Source organism: Aythya marila (genome assembly GCF_965140915.1).
Source record: "Aythya marila genome assembly, chromosome: 1".
Classification (NCBI taxonomy): domain Eukaryota; kingdom Metazoa; phylum Chordata; class Aves; order Anseriformes; family Anatidae; genus Aythya; species Aythya marila.
In genome coordinates this window covers 158,093,265-158,107,498 of record NC_139042.1, presented here as the reverse complement: position 1 = coordinate 158,107,498, position 14,234 = coordinate 158,093,265, and the positions used below count along the sequence as shown (strand labels likewise).

General features: G+C 39.0%; 2 protein-coding genes across 3 annotated transcripts in view; both read left to right on the top strand.

Moving 5' to 3' along the window:
• The window catches only part of POC1B (POC1 centriolar protein B), a 51,352-nt gene continuing 37,118 nt past the window's right edge, over nucleotides 1-14,234 (top strand). For both annotated transcript variants that reach the window (XM_082783824.1, XM_082783823.1), the window contains exons 1-8: nucleotides 1-75; nucleotides 171-255; nucleotides 8,361-8,532; nucleotides 9,290-9,469; nucleotides 10,768-10,875; nucleotides 11,656-11,771; nucleotides 12,129-12,262; nucleotides 13,020-13,088. In XM_082783824.1, the coding sequence (XP_082639950.1) occupies nucleotides 61-75; nucleotides 171-255; nucleotides 8,361-8,532; nucleotides 9,290-9,469; nucleotides 10,768-10,875; nucleotides 11,656-11,771; nucleotides 12,129-12,262; nucleotides 13,020-13,088 (879 nt within the window). In that variant the 5' untranslated portion in view covers nucleotides 1-60. The remainder of the gene's footprint in view (nucleotides 76-170; nucleotides 256-8,360; nucleotides 8,533-9,289; nucleotides 9,470-10,767; nucleotides 10,876-11,655; nucleotides 11,772-12,128; nucleotides 12,263-13,019; nucleotides 13,089-14,234) is intronic.
• On the top strand, nucleotides 480-4,786 carry GALNT4 (polypeptide N-acetylgalactosaminyltransferase 4). Its single transcript, XM_082783806.1, has one exon. The coding sequence runs from the start codon at nucleotides 666-668 to the stop codon at nucleotides 2,415-2,417; it is 1,752 nt and encodes a 583-aa protein (XP_082639932.1). The 5' UTR covers nucleotides 480-665; the 3' UTR covers nucleotides 2,418-4,786.

Genomic DNA, 14,234 nt, shown 5'->3' with positions numbered 1-14,234 from the left:
TCGAACCGGCGGCGCTCGGGAGGCCGAGGGGGGGGGGGGGGCGGAGGGCCCGCTGCGCCCATGGCCTCCGCGCTGGTAAGGAAGGGGCCGGCAGCCGGGGGAGGAGGGCGAGGGGCTGCCGGGGGGGGAGGTGGATAACGGCGGCTGACGGTGCGCCCCTTGTCCCCCAGGAGGACCCGGTGCTGCTCCGTCCCCTGCGAGGCCACCAGGCGGCGGTGACGGGCGTCAGCTTCAGCGCGGACACGGCGGGGCTGGGTGAGTGCCCGGGGCCGGGCAGGGCAGGGCCGTTCCGGCTGCGGGTCCGGGTCCGGGAGCGGAGGCGGGGCGGGCTCCCCCGGGCGGGCCGCGGAGTCTCTGCCCCTTCCTTAAGCGACAACTTTTTGAGCAAACCACGAGGCGGGGAGAGGGAGGGGTTTGTCCCGCGGCGAGCGGGGAGGAGGAGGTGGAGGAGGAGGAGGTGGAGGAGGAAGTAAGCGAGGGGAGCGCCGAGGCTGCAGGGGCGGGGGGCCGCTCTGTGCCGCGTTTCCCCCCCCCGGTGCCCGCAGCCAGCCCCGCCGGCGGCCCGATCCCGGAGCCGGCGTCCCCCGCCGTGCTGGCGGCGCGGGGGGAGCCCGGCAGCAGCCCCCGGAGCCGCCCTGAGCGAGGGGCTCTGCCCGGCGCCTGCCATGAGGATCCGCCTGGCGAGGAGGGGGCCCTGGGTGCGCAGGGGCTGCGCGCTGCTCGGGCTGCTGACGGCCGCCTACTTGGCGGTGGAGCTGTCGGTGTCGTCCTTCGGCGCCTCTCTCGGCGGGGGCAGCACCGCCGGGGCGCGGTGGGAGAGGCGCTTCTCCGGCGGAGCTGAAGAGGCGGTGGACTTGGCGCGGCCGGTGTATGACAAATCCCCGCCCGATTCCTACGCCCCGGGAGAATGGGGCAAAGCCACCCGCCTGCAGCTGAACCCCGAGGAGAAGAAGCAGGAAGAGGAGCTGATTGAGAAGTATGCGATTAACATCTACGTGAGCGATAAGATCTCTCTCCATCGGCACATCGAAGACAACCGGCTGAGCGGCTGTAAAGCGAAGTCTTACAACTACAGAAAACTGCCCACAACATCTGTTGTCATCGCTTTTTACAACGAAGCCTGGTCGACGTTGCTGCGGACAATACACAGTGTTCTTGAAACCTCTCCCTCGGTGCTCCTGAAAGAAATTATCTTGGTGGATGACTTGAGTGACAAAGTGTATTTGAAGACTGACCTTGAAAAATACATCAGCAGGCTGAAAAGAGTTCGTCTGATACGGACCAACAAGCGAGAAGGATTGGTTCGTGCACGCCTGATTGGAGCTACCTTTGCGACCGGCGATGTCCTTACATTTCTCGACTGTCACTGCGAGTGTGTCTCTGGTTGGTTAGAGCCGCTGCTTGAGAGGATTGCTGAGAACGAGACTGTTGTCATCTGTCCCGTCATTGACACCATTGACTGGAACACATTCGAATACTACATGCAGTCAGCAGAGCCCATGATCGGGGGCTTTGACTGGCGGCTGACCTTTCAGTGGCACTCGGTGCCTAAACACGAACGTCTGAGGCGCAAATCTGACACTGACCCAATCAGATCCCCGACGATGGCCGGTGGCTTGTTTGCAGTCAGCAAGAAGTATTTTGAGTACCTGGGTACCTATGATACAGGAATGGATGTTTGGGGAGGGGAGAACTTAGAACTGTCATTTAGAGTTTGGCAGTGTGGAGGCACGCTGGAAATTCATCCGTGCTCTCACGTAGGCCATGTGTTTCCAAAGCGCGCACCATATGCTAGACCAAATTTCCTTCAGAACACAGCACGTGCTGCTGAGGTGTGGATGGATGAGTATAAAGAACACTTCTATAACAGAAATCCACCAGCAAGAAAAGAGAACTATGGAGATATTTCTGAAAGAAAGCTGCTAAGAGAGCGTTTGAAATGCAGGAGTTTTAACTGGTATTTAAAAAACGTATTTTCAGAGTTGCACGTCCCAGAAGATCGTCCTGGCTGGCATGGTGCCATCCGCAGTGCAGGAATATCATCAGAGTGCCTAGACTACGTTTTACCAGAACATAATCCTACCGGGGCTCACCTTTCTCTCTTTGGATGTCATGGTCAGGGAGGTAACCAATTTTTTGAATACACATCAAATAAGGAGATTAGATTTAACTCTGTAACTGAGCTATGTGCTGAAGTCCCCGAGCAAGAGGATTACATAAGTATGAGGAGCTGCCCAAAAGATGGATCTCCTATCCCAGAAATTATTATATGGCATTTCAAGGAAGACGGGACCATTTATCATCCTCATTCTGGAAAGTGCCTTACTGCTTATCGTACTGCTGAGGGGCGTCCTGATGTGGAAATGAGAACTTGTAATACTGCAGATAAAAATCAGATCTGGAAATTTGAGAAATAGTCACCACCAGCCATAAGAATCAAATTGAATAGAGTCTCCAAGGTTTTTACATGCGTGAGCAGATGATAACATTCAATTGTATACCTTGGAATCTTTTCAGATGCATCTGCCCTGTAGTAGTATAGAAAACATGTCTGCTGTGGTGAACTGTATGTAAAGCAAAAGTGAATACTGGGATTTAGTTTCTAAAACAGTGATTTCAGATCTAATTCCTTCTATTTTTGTAAAATTTTGATCCATTATTTTCTTATTTCAGTCTGTCTTGATTATGTGGGAAAACAAATCCTTTTCAGTGGACTAAAGAGGGATTTTTTTTTTCTCTTAAAACTAAACATGTTAAACCTATAAAATAATGTGACATGAAAGCAAAGATTTTTTTACTTACTTCAGTAGAAGTTAAGGTTCTTACAGCAGTGTTAACTGACCTATTTTGTGGATGCAGTGTAATATACATATCTAGCAACCTATGTTAGACTACAGTGATGTGATCAAACTGACATTGATGTGGAAAGTTGAATCTTAAGCCTTGGAATATTTCTAGGTTTCTAGGGAATTTACATGCTATTGAGAGTTTTAAAGTGACCTCTAGCTCTACTGCATTGAAGAAAAGGAAGGAGTTTTTAGTGGATGCCTTTTGGCACTGCTTTGCAGTCTTGCTCCTATTGTAGAAACCTTAACCTGGAAAGCGTGAGCTGGGACCTCATGCACTTGGAAAGGAGAGTAGCAGCACTGGAACCAGGGACGTGCGAGGTAGAGGTACTACAAATGGGAAGAAAGAGGGGAGTTCTCTTTAAAGGTAATGGAGAATGAGAGAAAGCACAGAACAGCATTAGCTACTGCTGTGTCTTTGCTATATATTTAACCTTTACATCATCTTTGTGTAAACTTTTCCTTGTTAAGCCTGGCTTCCTGGGAACACAAAGTCTGTGTGACTATGTCATGTATCCATTTTTTGGATTTTGATAATACAGGTTTTGGACTGGTGTCAGGGTATGGGTAGGGGAGAGGAACATAAAGGAAAAGTTGGGCTGTTTTATTTTGTGTCACGTGTTTTGGCACCAGCTGGCATGCTCTGCAACCGCACTAGCGGTCTGAAATAATGCAGCATACACAGCTTCTTTCTGCTCATTGTTGTGTTGTGGGAAACCTCGGGAAAGGTTGAAAAGCAGGAGTTACTGAGGTGAGGGGAGTTGGAAAAGCAAAGGACGGCTTGGAAGAAAAGAAGATTTGATAGTTAGGTGATTCACAGGACATCTTATCATTTTCTGTATCCTGTTATGCTAAGTTTTCAATAATATTGATTCTTGAATCGGGTCACTAATTTGCTTTGAATGTGATTATAGGCAGTAGGTATGACTGATGTGTGTTGGAGAAAAATATCTTGTCTTAGTATCTGTGTTTTTAGCTATATATGAATAAGTTAAACACTTACTTTAATGTTTCAGGCATTCCAGCTCTTTTGGTTACTTTCACTGAAGTGGTAAATGCTTTTTGGTAGCCATGGTACAGTAATCCTTGTCACTGGGCTGGTAGGTAGGAACTTCAACTTGCGGTCAGTAAGAATCTGGATAAAGGCACCTGAGGAATGCGGTAGGTGTGGGTTTGCTGCAGACGTTGGTAGGTAGAAGGGTTAAAGTGAGACCTGAAGTAAGTGAAGATATTCCAAAACTAAAGTAAGAGCAAATTAAGATTGTGTGCTTGAATCTAAGTGACTTTAAAGAGTCAAAGGGTTTGTATGCAAACAGGCTAAGATAGAAGGGGAACAAAGGAAAAAAATTTGGAGTTGGGGATGTAGAGCTGAATCGTGCTTAAAATGCTTGCCACTGTGTGGCATGGGTTGTTTTATGCCTTTAACTTATTGTTAGGAGATTACTTTGACTTTTTTTTTTCCTCCCTAAAACAATTTTTGGGAAAAAGGGAACTTCTTTACTATTTAAGGGAGGCATTCCTGAAAAACTCCATTCCACTGCAGCAAGGAAGTATTCTGTGGACCTACAAGTTATGAATCACTGACCAAATTTTAAAAAGGCAGCCAATCATTATGTACTGGGGCAATAACTTAAAAGTATGTGCTTTTGTGTAAAGCTTGCTGTAAACTGTTACATTCAATAGAAACAACAGGAAAAAGACCTGGGTTCTCCTACATGGCAGAAGCATCAGTTGTATATGCAATGCATGTTTCCTCAGATGAAAGTAATTAAATAGTGTGAATATAGACTATGCAACTTTTATACAATTAACTTTTTTTAGGACTTGACAAAAACTATATTTCGTATAAAGAATACCTACTTGTTGAATTTGACATTCAAAGTGTTCCTTATCTATTTAAGCAATAAATCTAAGTGCAACTGCCTCTTAAAGTTCAAAAACTTATTTTTCCTGTATGTACTTGAACCCTTCTTCTTTCTCCCCACTACCTCCCATTCTGGTTTTGTGGTTATTAAAAAAAACTACAGGTTAAAAAAAAAAAAAAAAAGGCAAAAATAAACAATCTGGATTTCAAACATTAAAAAAAAATGTGTGTGTGTGTGTGTGTGTATATATATATATATTTTTTTTTTCCCAAAGGAAATAAAAAAGAATGAAGTAGAGGAGGTAGGGAAGGAGAGAAAGAGAGAAGGGGGAAAAAAAAGTTGCCATTTCTGAGTTCAAGTAGGCTTGAACTGAGTTGTGGCAACTCTACAGAAATACTCTAATCTGGTTGTTTTCCAGTGCCTACAGATTTCTGGAAAATCTGAAACTATGGAAGATTTTTTATTCTGTTAGACTTTGAAAATTTGGGGAACACTTCTGTATATTTTAAACTACTGATTTTTAAGTGACTTAAGAAACTGAATGTAAACTTAACACTGAATAAATGTGGGAGGGCTTTGAGGTTTCTCTTGAAAAATAAAATTCAGAATGATAATTAAATATGGTGTGCTTTTTGTTTTTCAGTCTTCCTCCATTTGTGTGAATACATACAGTATGTAATGAAAATTATGAACTTTGAACTTCGTGGGAGATATTAAAAGTTGTAAAATGTTGTTAAAATGTTGTATCTGCTGTGCTTAAAATCCTGATTGGTTGCCTTGACAGAGGTTTAATTAATTAATAAGTTTTCCTTTAAGTAGGAAATCTTCAGAATCAATGTTAACAGTGTTTGTATTGCGACGTTTCACCTTATCACAATGAGATTTGCAAGGTTACTATAACGTGTGGGGATTTCTTTGTTTGCTTTGTTGTTCAAATATTCATTTACACACAAGTCCCTGCACTCTATTTGACCTGTAATTCGTGCACTGGGTGATGCAATTATACTGGAGATGTTTCAGTATTTGGGGGGGGGAAAGGGTGACTAGGTGGTGCATTTTTCTGGTAAAGCCTGGCACATATATCCTTCAGATCTTTTGCACAACTTCATCTCATAGTCACTACTGTGGTATCCCAGGAAATGGGAGTGTAATGGTAATTCCATATTGTGGCACCTTGTTTGTGTCTCTGCTTATTTGTGTACATACACACATTTGCATGAAAATGGGTATCATCAATACATAGAACTTCTGTAAGCCAAAATTGAACTTGGTTTCATTGCAAGCGCCCATAAATATTTTTCTTGGCATATGTAAAGCCCAAGTATTTGTTTAGAGACCTGCAGCAAAGTGATGTGTAAACCTGACCTTTCCATGAGGCCAGGTGTTTATTCTTTGCTGTTCTGTTCTGACTCATAACCAGAAAATATTTTCTAGAGATACCTCAGTGATGCTTGGGTGTGTACAGAAAGCACTGAGGTTGTAAGCTGGACTAAGTTTTATATTGAATCCAACTCTGAATTTTCAGCTTTCTGCTTATATGTTGCAATTGGTCTGTTACTACCATTACTACAGCAGGGCCAAATTGTTTAATCTTTCAAGTCTGAACATGTTTCAGGTTATGTTGTGGTTTCTCTGAGGAGCACCTGTTTATTAGCGCATCCTAAAATACTGTTCTGATACTTCTGTGTTTCTTTTTGTTTCATTTCTAATACTAAAAATTGGCCATGAGATATGTTATGGACCACATTCTCATTAGCCTGGGTGCCTTGGGAAAATACTTCTGCAACTGGCCTGCCAGTTACTGTCCCTTTCCTGCCCAGGTCCTGAGCCTCTCCCCTCTTTCACACCTTGGGGTAGTGTAAACTGGGCTGGGGCTGCAGCAACAAGGGTAATAGCCCTCAAGTGTCATGGTAATGAAGAGGTAGCTTGAAGAGAGGAGCTTACCTAAGGATGGAGAGAGGGTTCTCTTCCAGCATGGGCAGCAGAGAATACAAAAGGAGAGCAAGGACGATGCTTGTGGGTGTCCCAGGGAAAGAAAAGCTTCAAATCACTGCTCGTGTCTCATTAGCCATGGGGTAATCCTTCTGTGAGAGAACAAGCTGCAGGAAACCAGGCTTCGAATTTATTACTGTAATCTCTTTAAAATATTTCCTTCAGTTTTAGAACTGGAGGCAAAGAGGGCTGGCATTACAAGGCCTGTCAGCAGTTTGTGAGGTACATCTTCATGTTCACGGGTAATTGGCACTTCATGCATTATTAATTTTAGAAACCATCAATCTTGTCCGACATGATGCCTTCAAATTGTATTTTGGCTTATATTTCACTTCTTTTACTTACGTTTATGCTACTTTAGATCACATTTTTTTTCTGAACCAAAACCAAAAAAAAAAAATCATTCTAGTACAATTAGAAAGAGCCTGCTATAAAATAAAGAAGTCTGAAAACTGGAAGTGGGTGGGGGAATGTCCTATACTTTTGTCAAATTTACACCTACTGATACATGTGCAGGGATAGTTTGATCCCATGTCTTTTACCAGAAGCCATTTTTGGAGGAGAATGCTATCTCTGAGCCAAGTCCCAAAGGAGAGTTTAAAATCTAATATTTTATTCAGGGCTTGCCTTGATGTGTGTTAATAATCAGACTCCTTTCCTTCCACTGCTGTCAGTGCCATGAAACAGGCCGGAAAGCGAAGATCATCCCTGTTTTCTTGTCCCCCCTCCTCCTCTGTTCCTTTCAGCTTCCAGCTATTCTATTCACTCCCTTTCTGTACTAAGGATAGGAATTATTTGTCTATTTTTAATGGGGAATGTGCAATTCCCTTTTCAGTTATGCCCTGTGTGCTAGCACTTAGGAGAGATGAGGAAAATAGGGGTGTAGAAGTATCACACTTAAAATTTCAGTTCAGCTTTTTGTTGCTTTTGCTGTATATCGTTTCCTGAAAAGCTCTGGTTAAAGCTGTATCTCCCTTATCAAATGTAGATAGTGTGGCCAACTTGTAAGGTGACTGCAAAAAATAAAGATTCTCATGCTTTTTCTCTTACCAGACCAAAAACTTCACATTGCGTTCTGAACTATACAAATGATAGCGTTAAGAACTTGATACTTAATTAGGATTACAGAATTATATTTAGATATTCCGTTTCATTTAGATAAATGAAGTGTTAGAAATGATATCTTGAGTTTAAGTTGGCCTCTCTTCTGAGATAAATAATAGATGCTTAGGGAAAAAAAATCCATCTGAGAGATCAAAGTGAGATTCCAAACTTCTCATTGAAAACCTTGTCAGTTGTTTTTAGTGACACTCTTAGTATTTGGTAATGATGAGTCTGGATTCATACTTAGGACATGTGCAAGATGTTGGGCTAGTTTGCTCAGTATGTGGGAGAGCTATCTGTTAAGAGTTAGCCTTCACTTCCCCAGTCTTCTGATGTCCTTGCCAAAAGTCTGCTGGCAGTATTTCTGGCTGCCAGGCTTCCAGTCAGGCTAAGCAGACCAAACTACCCATTAAAACTCAGTAGCTCCTCCTTCCCTAACACTCTCACGACCCAGTAAGTTCACAGTAAATCCAAAATTCTAGACATTAATTAGCTCTGTTTTTTCTAATAACGACAAGCAGACTCATATTATCTTTTAATTATTTCTTGCCAGCTACCTCTTCTTTGGATAGGTCTCTTATGATATGGAAACTGAAGAAGCAGTGCAGAGCTTACAAATTTGTGGGTCATGAGGAAGCTGTGACCAGCGTGCAGTTCTCACCGGAGGGGCGGCTACTTGCTTCAAGTTCCCAGGATCGTACTGTCAGACTATGGATCCCTTGCATGTGAGTGTAATTGGGCGATGCTGGCTGTATGTTTCTTCAATGTGTAATATGAATATTGGGGGTCTTACCTGGTAAATGTTTCTGTTGCCTTCCCACATTCTTGACTGGGCTTCAACCCAGTCATGGGAGAGCACGAGTAACATGGTTCTTTACCATGTTACTTTATTCTTTGCTGATTACTTTGTCCTTTCCAAGGCTTAGCAGTTTAGATGTTTTAATTTCATGAGTATGCAGAATTAAACTTGGTACTTCTCTGGCTTAAAGTGCATATTTCTTTTAAGAGGATTGCGTAACTGCAATTCATTTTGGAGAGACAAATGATGAGTGAAACAAAAATAATGTTCTTGGAAAAAAATAAATTGATTTGTCTTCTTAGACTGTTACTCTCAAGTAGTAGTGATTGCAAGCTATTCAGAATAATCTTAGCGTGACTGGTGTTTTAACTCTTAGGCATTTTGTAGATTACTGTATCAAAAGATTTAATAGTCTTCTAAATACTCTATGAAGGCTTGTACTGCTACTTAATTGCAATGATTTCTAAAATTCATAATTTTAAATATGATTACTGCTTGTATTCTAACATTTAATCTATAAATGAGGCAAAAAAGGCAACAATGATTGGCAACAAATTGGCAAAAAATTGGCAACACTGTACATTGCTTTTTTGTTTGAATGAGTTTTTTTGTTGTTGTTGTTTTTCTTTAAACCCTATTTCTGTTAAATATTACTGTGAGTTTGATTTTCTTTTTTTTTTCAGTCACGGAGAATCATCGGTACTGAAAGGTCATACAGCATCTGTTCGTAGTGTGAGCTTCTCGCATGATGGCCAATTCCTAGTTTCAGCTTCCAATGATAAATCGATAAAAATATGGAGTGTTCACCGTCAGCGACTTTTGTTTTCCTTATTCCAACACACTCATTGGGTTCGCTGTGCCAAGTAAGCTTTGTTTTTATTTTCTGTGAAGAGGGTGTTATGGTGGATTCCGTGTCCAGAACTCCTTGCAAAGAATTTTTATTTCGTAGAGCAGAACTAAAAGAAGAAAAATCTGTGAATAATAAAAGCTTCTCTGTCACTACTAATAAAATTTTAATAAACCAATCTCATATATACATGCACACAACATTTTGTATGTATATCCTAATCGAAGTCTGGATGCTTGTTTTGTGTTAATATGTGCACATATGAAATCTGTTACTGATTGTTATATATATATATATATATTTTTTTTTTTTATTCTAAAGGACAGGTATATCTTTCCATATTTATTTTCTCTCGGTATCCTGTTCACTACCCTGATCCTGTATATTTTTGTGCTGTATTAACAACTTATTTTGCAGCATTCACTTATGTCTAATTTTATTATTCATAGTAGTGGTTTTCTCAGCTATTCTATGACCATTCTTGGTCATGAGTCAAAATGAGTTAAATGTACAGAATCGGAGAAGGTAAAAGAAAGTCTTTGTACTGAAAGTTCAGATTAGCACCCTGTTTAAAGGCAGAACTCTTCAAGGACGAGAAAAGATTTGAACTTTGCTGATTTGTTTCCATATTAATGGAAAATCTGCAGCTAAGAGAGGCCTGCTTTAAACACCTTGGTGAAGAAATTTAGTAGTAGTGAAGTGCTGAGCCCTACAAAGTTCCAAAGTATCTAAAAAGTATCTTCCAAAGTATCTAATCTTGAGAAGAAACATAGAAGATCTAAAAATAGTGTTCAATATCAGTGTTCTTGAATGTTGCTGTGCAGTTGTGCAATATGAGAAATAATAAGTATTGGTGAAATTATAGGCAAATCATTTTTCTTGTTTAATAAGCTTAGTCTGCTAAATCTAGGAATAATCTTGAATATTTTCCTGACAGTTTGGAAGTCTAAAGAGAACTCACAGGAGAATGTTTATGTAGGCTAAAATTGAATACAAGGGTATTCTGTGTCCTCTTTTTCTTGCCCATATTTTTCTGTAATGTTCTCCTGGGCATCTGAAATGCCAACCTATGGCTGCTTTTACTGTTCACTTAGGGCCCTAGTTTTAATTGTTGTTGATTGTGGAGGCGGGGGGCGGAAACACTGTAGAGAGAAACTTTTCAGTTTTATGACTTCATGAGAAATTTAAATATCCTTTGAAAGTTATACATTTTAATTCTGGACTTTCTTGGTTCTGGTGCTTTGATACTAATGTCTATAATACTAAATGACTGATACAACTCAGAATAGCAATGTGTACATTTGCACATTCCAGATTTTCACCTGATGGAAGACTAATAGCATCTTGCAGTGAGGATAAATCTGTGAAGATCTGGGATACAACAAATAAAACATGTATTGATAGTTTCATAGATTATGGAGGGTAAGTGTTACTGTAAAAAAAGGAGAAATGTAAATGTGTAATTCTAATGAGATTAAATTGATGTTTCATTTTGTTAACATCTGTACGCTATATTTGAAAATAGATCAAAAATTCTTTTTCATTAAATGAAAAATTTCTATAAACTAAAATAATTAATTTTGCATTCTTCTAAGGAAGTTAACTAACTGCATTTACTCGTGTTTTCCTGTAGTCAGGAAATAACCCAGCAAGAAGTCAGATTGTTCCTAGGTTTTTAAATGTTTTCATATATATCTTCTACATGGATAATGCTATTTAATATTGGATGTTTCAACAAGAATAACACTTCAAGAATTCTCTCCTTGTTGATGAAGACAGTATTCTGTTAGCTTCAGTGATTTGCCATATTTAAATAAAGAAAACACTTGCTTTTACTTATCAGCAGTTTTCTTAAACATCCTGGAACCATAATTTTATTTAACAAATGACTGAATATTAATCTTGTATATATGCTTTGCTAATTTTATGGCTACCATCTCTCTTTTTTTTTTTCTGAGCTAAGAGACTGTCATAGCTAGATTTTCTGGTTTTAGACAAACTTAATTTATTTGCTACTTGATTATACAGTCTCATTTATAATGAGACTTGTTTACTCATGCTTATTTCTGTTGTTAGAAATAACTTACTTGAGTTTTCATATACGTGGACAAGCTGGCTGCAACTCAATGTTAATATTACTATTAAAATACAAATATTTTTACCCAAACAAGTAATCGATCTGTTCTCGTGAATTATGTTTAGGTTTGCAAATTTTGCGGATTTCAACCCAAGTGGTACATGTATAGCTTCTGCAGGTTCTAACCATACGGTGAAACTCTGGGATATTCGAATGAACAAGCTGCTACAGCACTACAGAGGTAAAAGCAACATTGGTTTTTTTTTTTTTTTTTAGAATGGGTCTCTTTACTACAAAATTCAATTTATTTTGGTTGTACTCGGGGAAGTAGAGAAACAGGTCATACTGAGTTTTTTTTGTAGGCCAGCAATGCTAAAAATGCGTCATAAAATTAATCCTTATTATTTCTTTGCAATACTTTACTCAATTTTTAGAATAACATTAAACAAATAGATTGGAGCATCTCTTATATCCCCAGTGTTTTGTTTTGTCACTTAAACGGAATAGGTTGTTTTTTTGGCAAGTAGAAAAGAGCAAAATAATGAAGTGTGCATTTCCTATTGTATGTAGTTTTTGAATACTGTCTTCTGTAAATTAGTTCACAGAGCAGGGGTTAATTGTGTATCGTTCCATCCTTCTGGTAACTATCTCATCACCGCTTCTTCTGATGGTACTCTAAAGATTTTGGACCTCTTAGAAGGAAGACTTATTTACACGCTTCATGGACACAAGGTATTCACAATAAGCCTGTTAAAGTGGAGATCTTAATAGGTTATTCATTATCTTTTTAAAGGGAAAGTAACATTTATGAGGTCTTGTGTCTTGCAACTAGCAGATAAACTTCAGTGGACAGCAAAGTGTTGTGTTAATTTTCCTTGTAACAAGTGTGTAAAGCAACACATCAATTTCAGCAGCCACTGTGCAATCTGCCGCTATTGCATGCATGCTTAATGTTGAGTAATAGTTTGTGTTCTATATTAATAATTTATTTTGAAAATAGAGTTAATTATTTGGAATATAAGTCTTTTGTCTACTGAAAAACAGTGCTTCTAAGGGGGGAAGCTTATGGAAGAAATATTTTTGTGAAGAATGGCAGATGTTTTATTTCTTTCCTCCTTATGCAGAAGAAATCCTACTTGTTTTCAAGCACATTCTCCTGAGTTTTGTAATATATATCTGATATTTTTGTTACTTTATTTCTGCTTAAAATCTATGGAAAGTGCCCATATTTTCCTAGTATTGATTGTAGTAATCATAATGAAGTATCTTACAAAGATATGCAATGTTAATCCTTCAGTCAAGTTGCCTTGCAAAAATTTCACTAGCCAATTTGTTCCTTGTTCCTTTTGAAATTAAAAAAAAATATTTCTATTAGAAAGTTTTTTTTTTTTTTTTCTGTGCATTGAAATCATTGAAATGCCATGATTACAGTCATAGTATTTTATTCTACTATATATATATATATTTTTTTTTCTTCTTCTTCTTTCAGGGTCCTGTTCTTTTTGTGGCTTTTTCAAAAGGTGGTGAAAAATTTGCCTCAGGTGGAGCAGATGGCCAGGTTTGTGGTATTGTCTGTTGAAATGAAATGTCTTCTCAATGTTTGTTATGGTGGATAGGAGTTAATTACAGTATACTGATATTCTTTGCATTTTGTCTAATAGTGTGTTATCCTAAAGTTAAATTCAAGGTGGAAAATAGTTAAGATCAAGTTTTTAAATAATGTATTTACCACTTTTGATTGGATGTTATGAGGAGAGATACTAGGTACTTCTCTGTTATACTAATTATAGTAAGGAAATGGTTTGTAATAGAAATATTCCTAAGTGTTGCAATTCAGTGTCAAAAATAATTTTGTTGCAACTAGTATACACTAAGGTGTGCTGCTGAGAAAACTATGGGTAGAATTGGAGAAGAAAAAGAATCTTTTATTACTTTTGCTGATTTGTATTGGCAATAAAACAAAGTATTGGATTTTGTACAAAGAAAAGTTGTTTGAATCTTTAAAGCAAAAATGTTCTCTTTAATTAAACAGAAAACCATACAATTAATCTTCATCTGCTGTAATCTATCTCATAATTACAGTAATGCTATCAAGCCTGGAATCATCTTCATGAGGTCTTTACATTCTCCAAAAGGAAAGAATTTGTGTTGCCTAGCAACTAGTGTTTCACAGTTTGAAATTTTCTTTAATATTTGTTGTCATTTTTGTTTTTTCCTATTTATAAAAACTTAAGAGCTGAATGTAAACACAGGAAGCCATACTTTAGAAATGAGGATCTTTTGAAGTGACCATAAACCATGTTTATATTCCAGTAAAATGATTTCTCTTGAATTTAAAATGTTTCAGGTAGTAACAGAGATGGTCTTGGTAAATAGTAAATGAATCTCAACTAACAATTTCAGTGTAATTAAAAAGAAAAGCACCTGTTCCTGGTTTTCAGTTGATGCTTCAGGTAGCAGTCTTTCTTGAAGTGAGTTTAAAGCACTCAGAGGAAATAATTTAAAGATGCTTTGTATCATAAAGAGCTAGTAAGAAGCAGTGCCAAGACTTGCAACTATTGGAAAAGTGAAATTGCCAGCATACCTCTGATATTAATTTTGCAAGTCAAAGGGGAAAGAAAAAAAGTATATTCCTTGAGCCATTAGTGCAATCTTTTGTTTTCCATATTGAAGGTTTCATGTGAGATTTTTTTATGTTCCAAAA

What these genes read in the sequence shown, in the direction of transcription:
- GALNT4 (XM_082783806.1), top strand. Translation starts at nt 666, where the DNA reads ATGAGGATCCGCCTGGCGAGGAGGGGGCCCTGGGTGCGCAGGGGCTGC.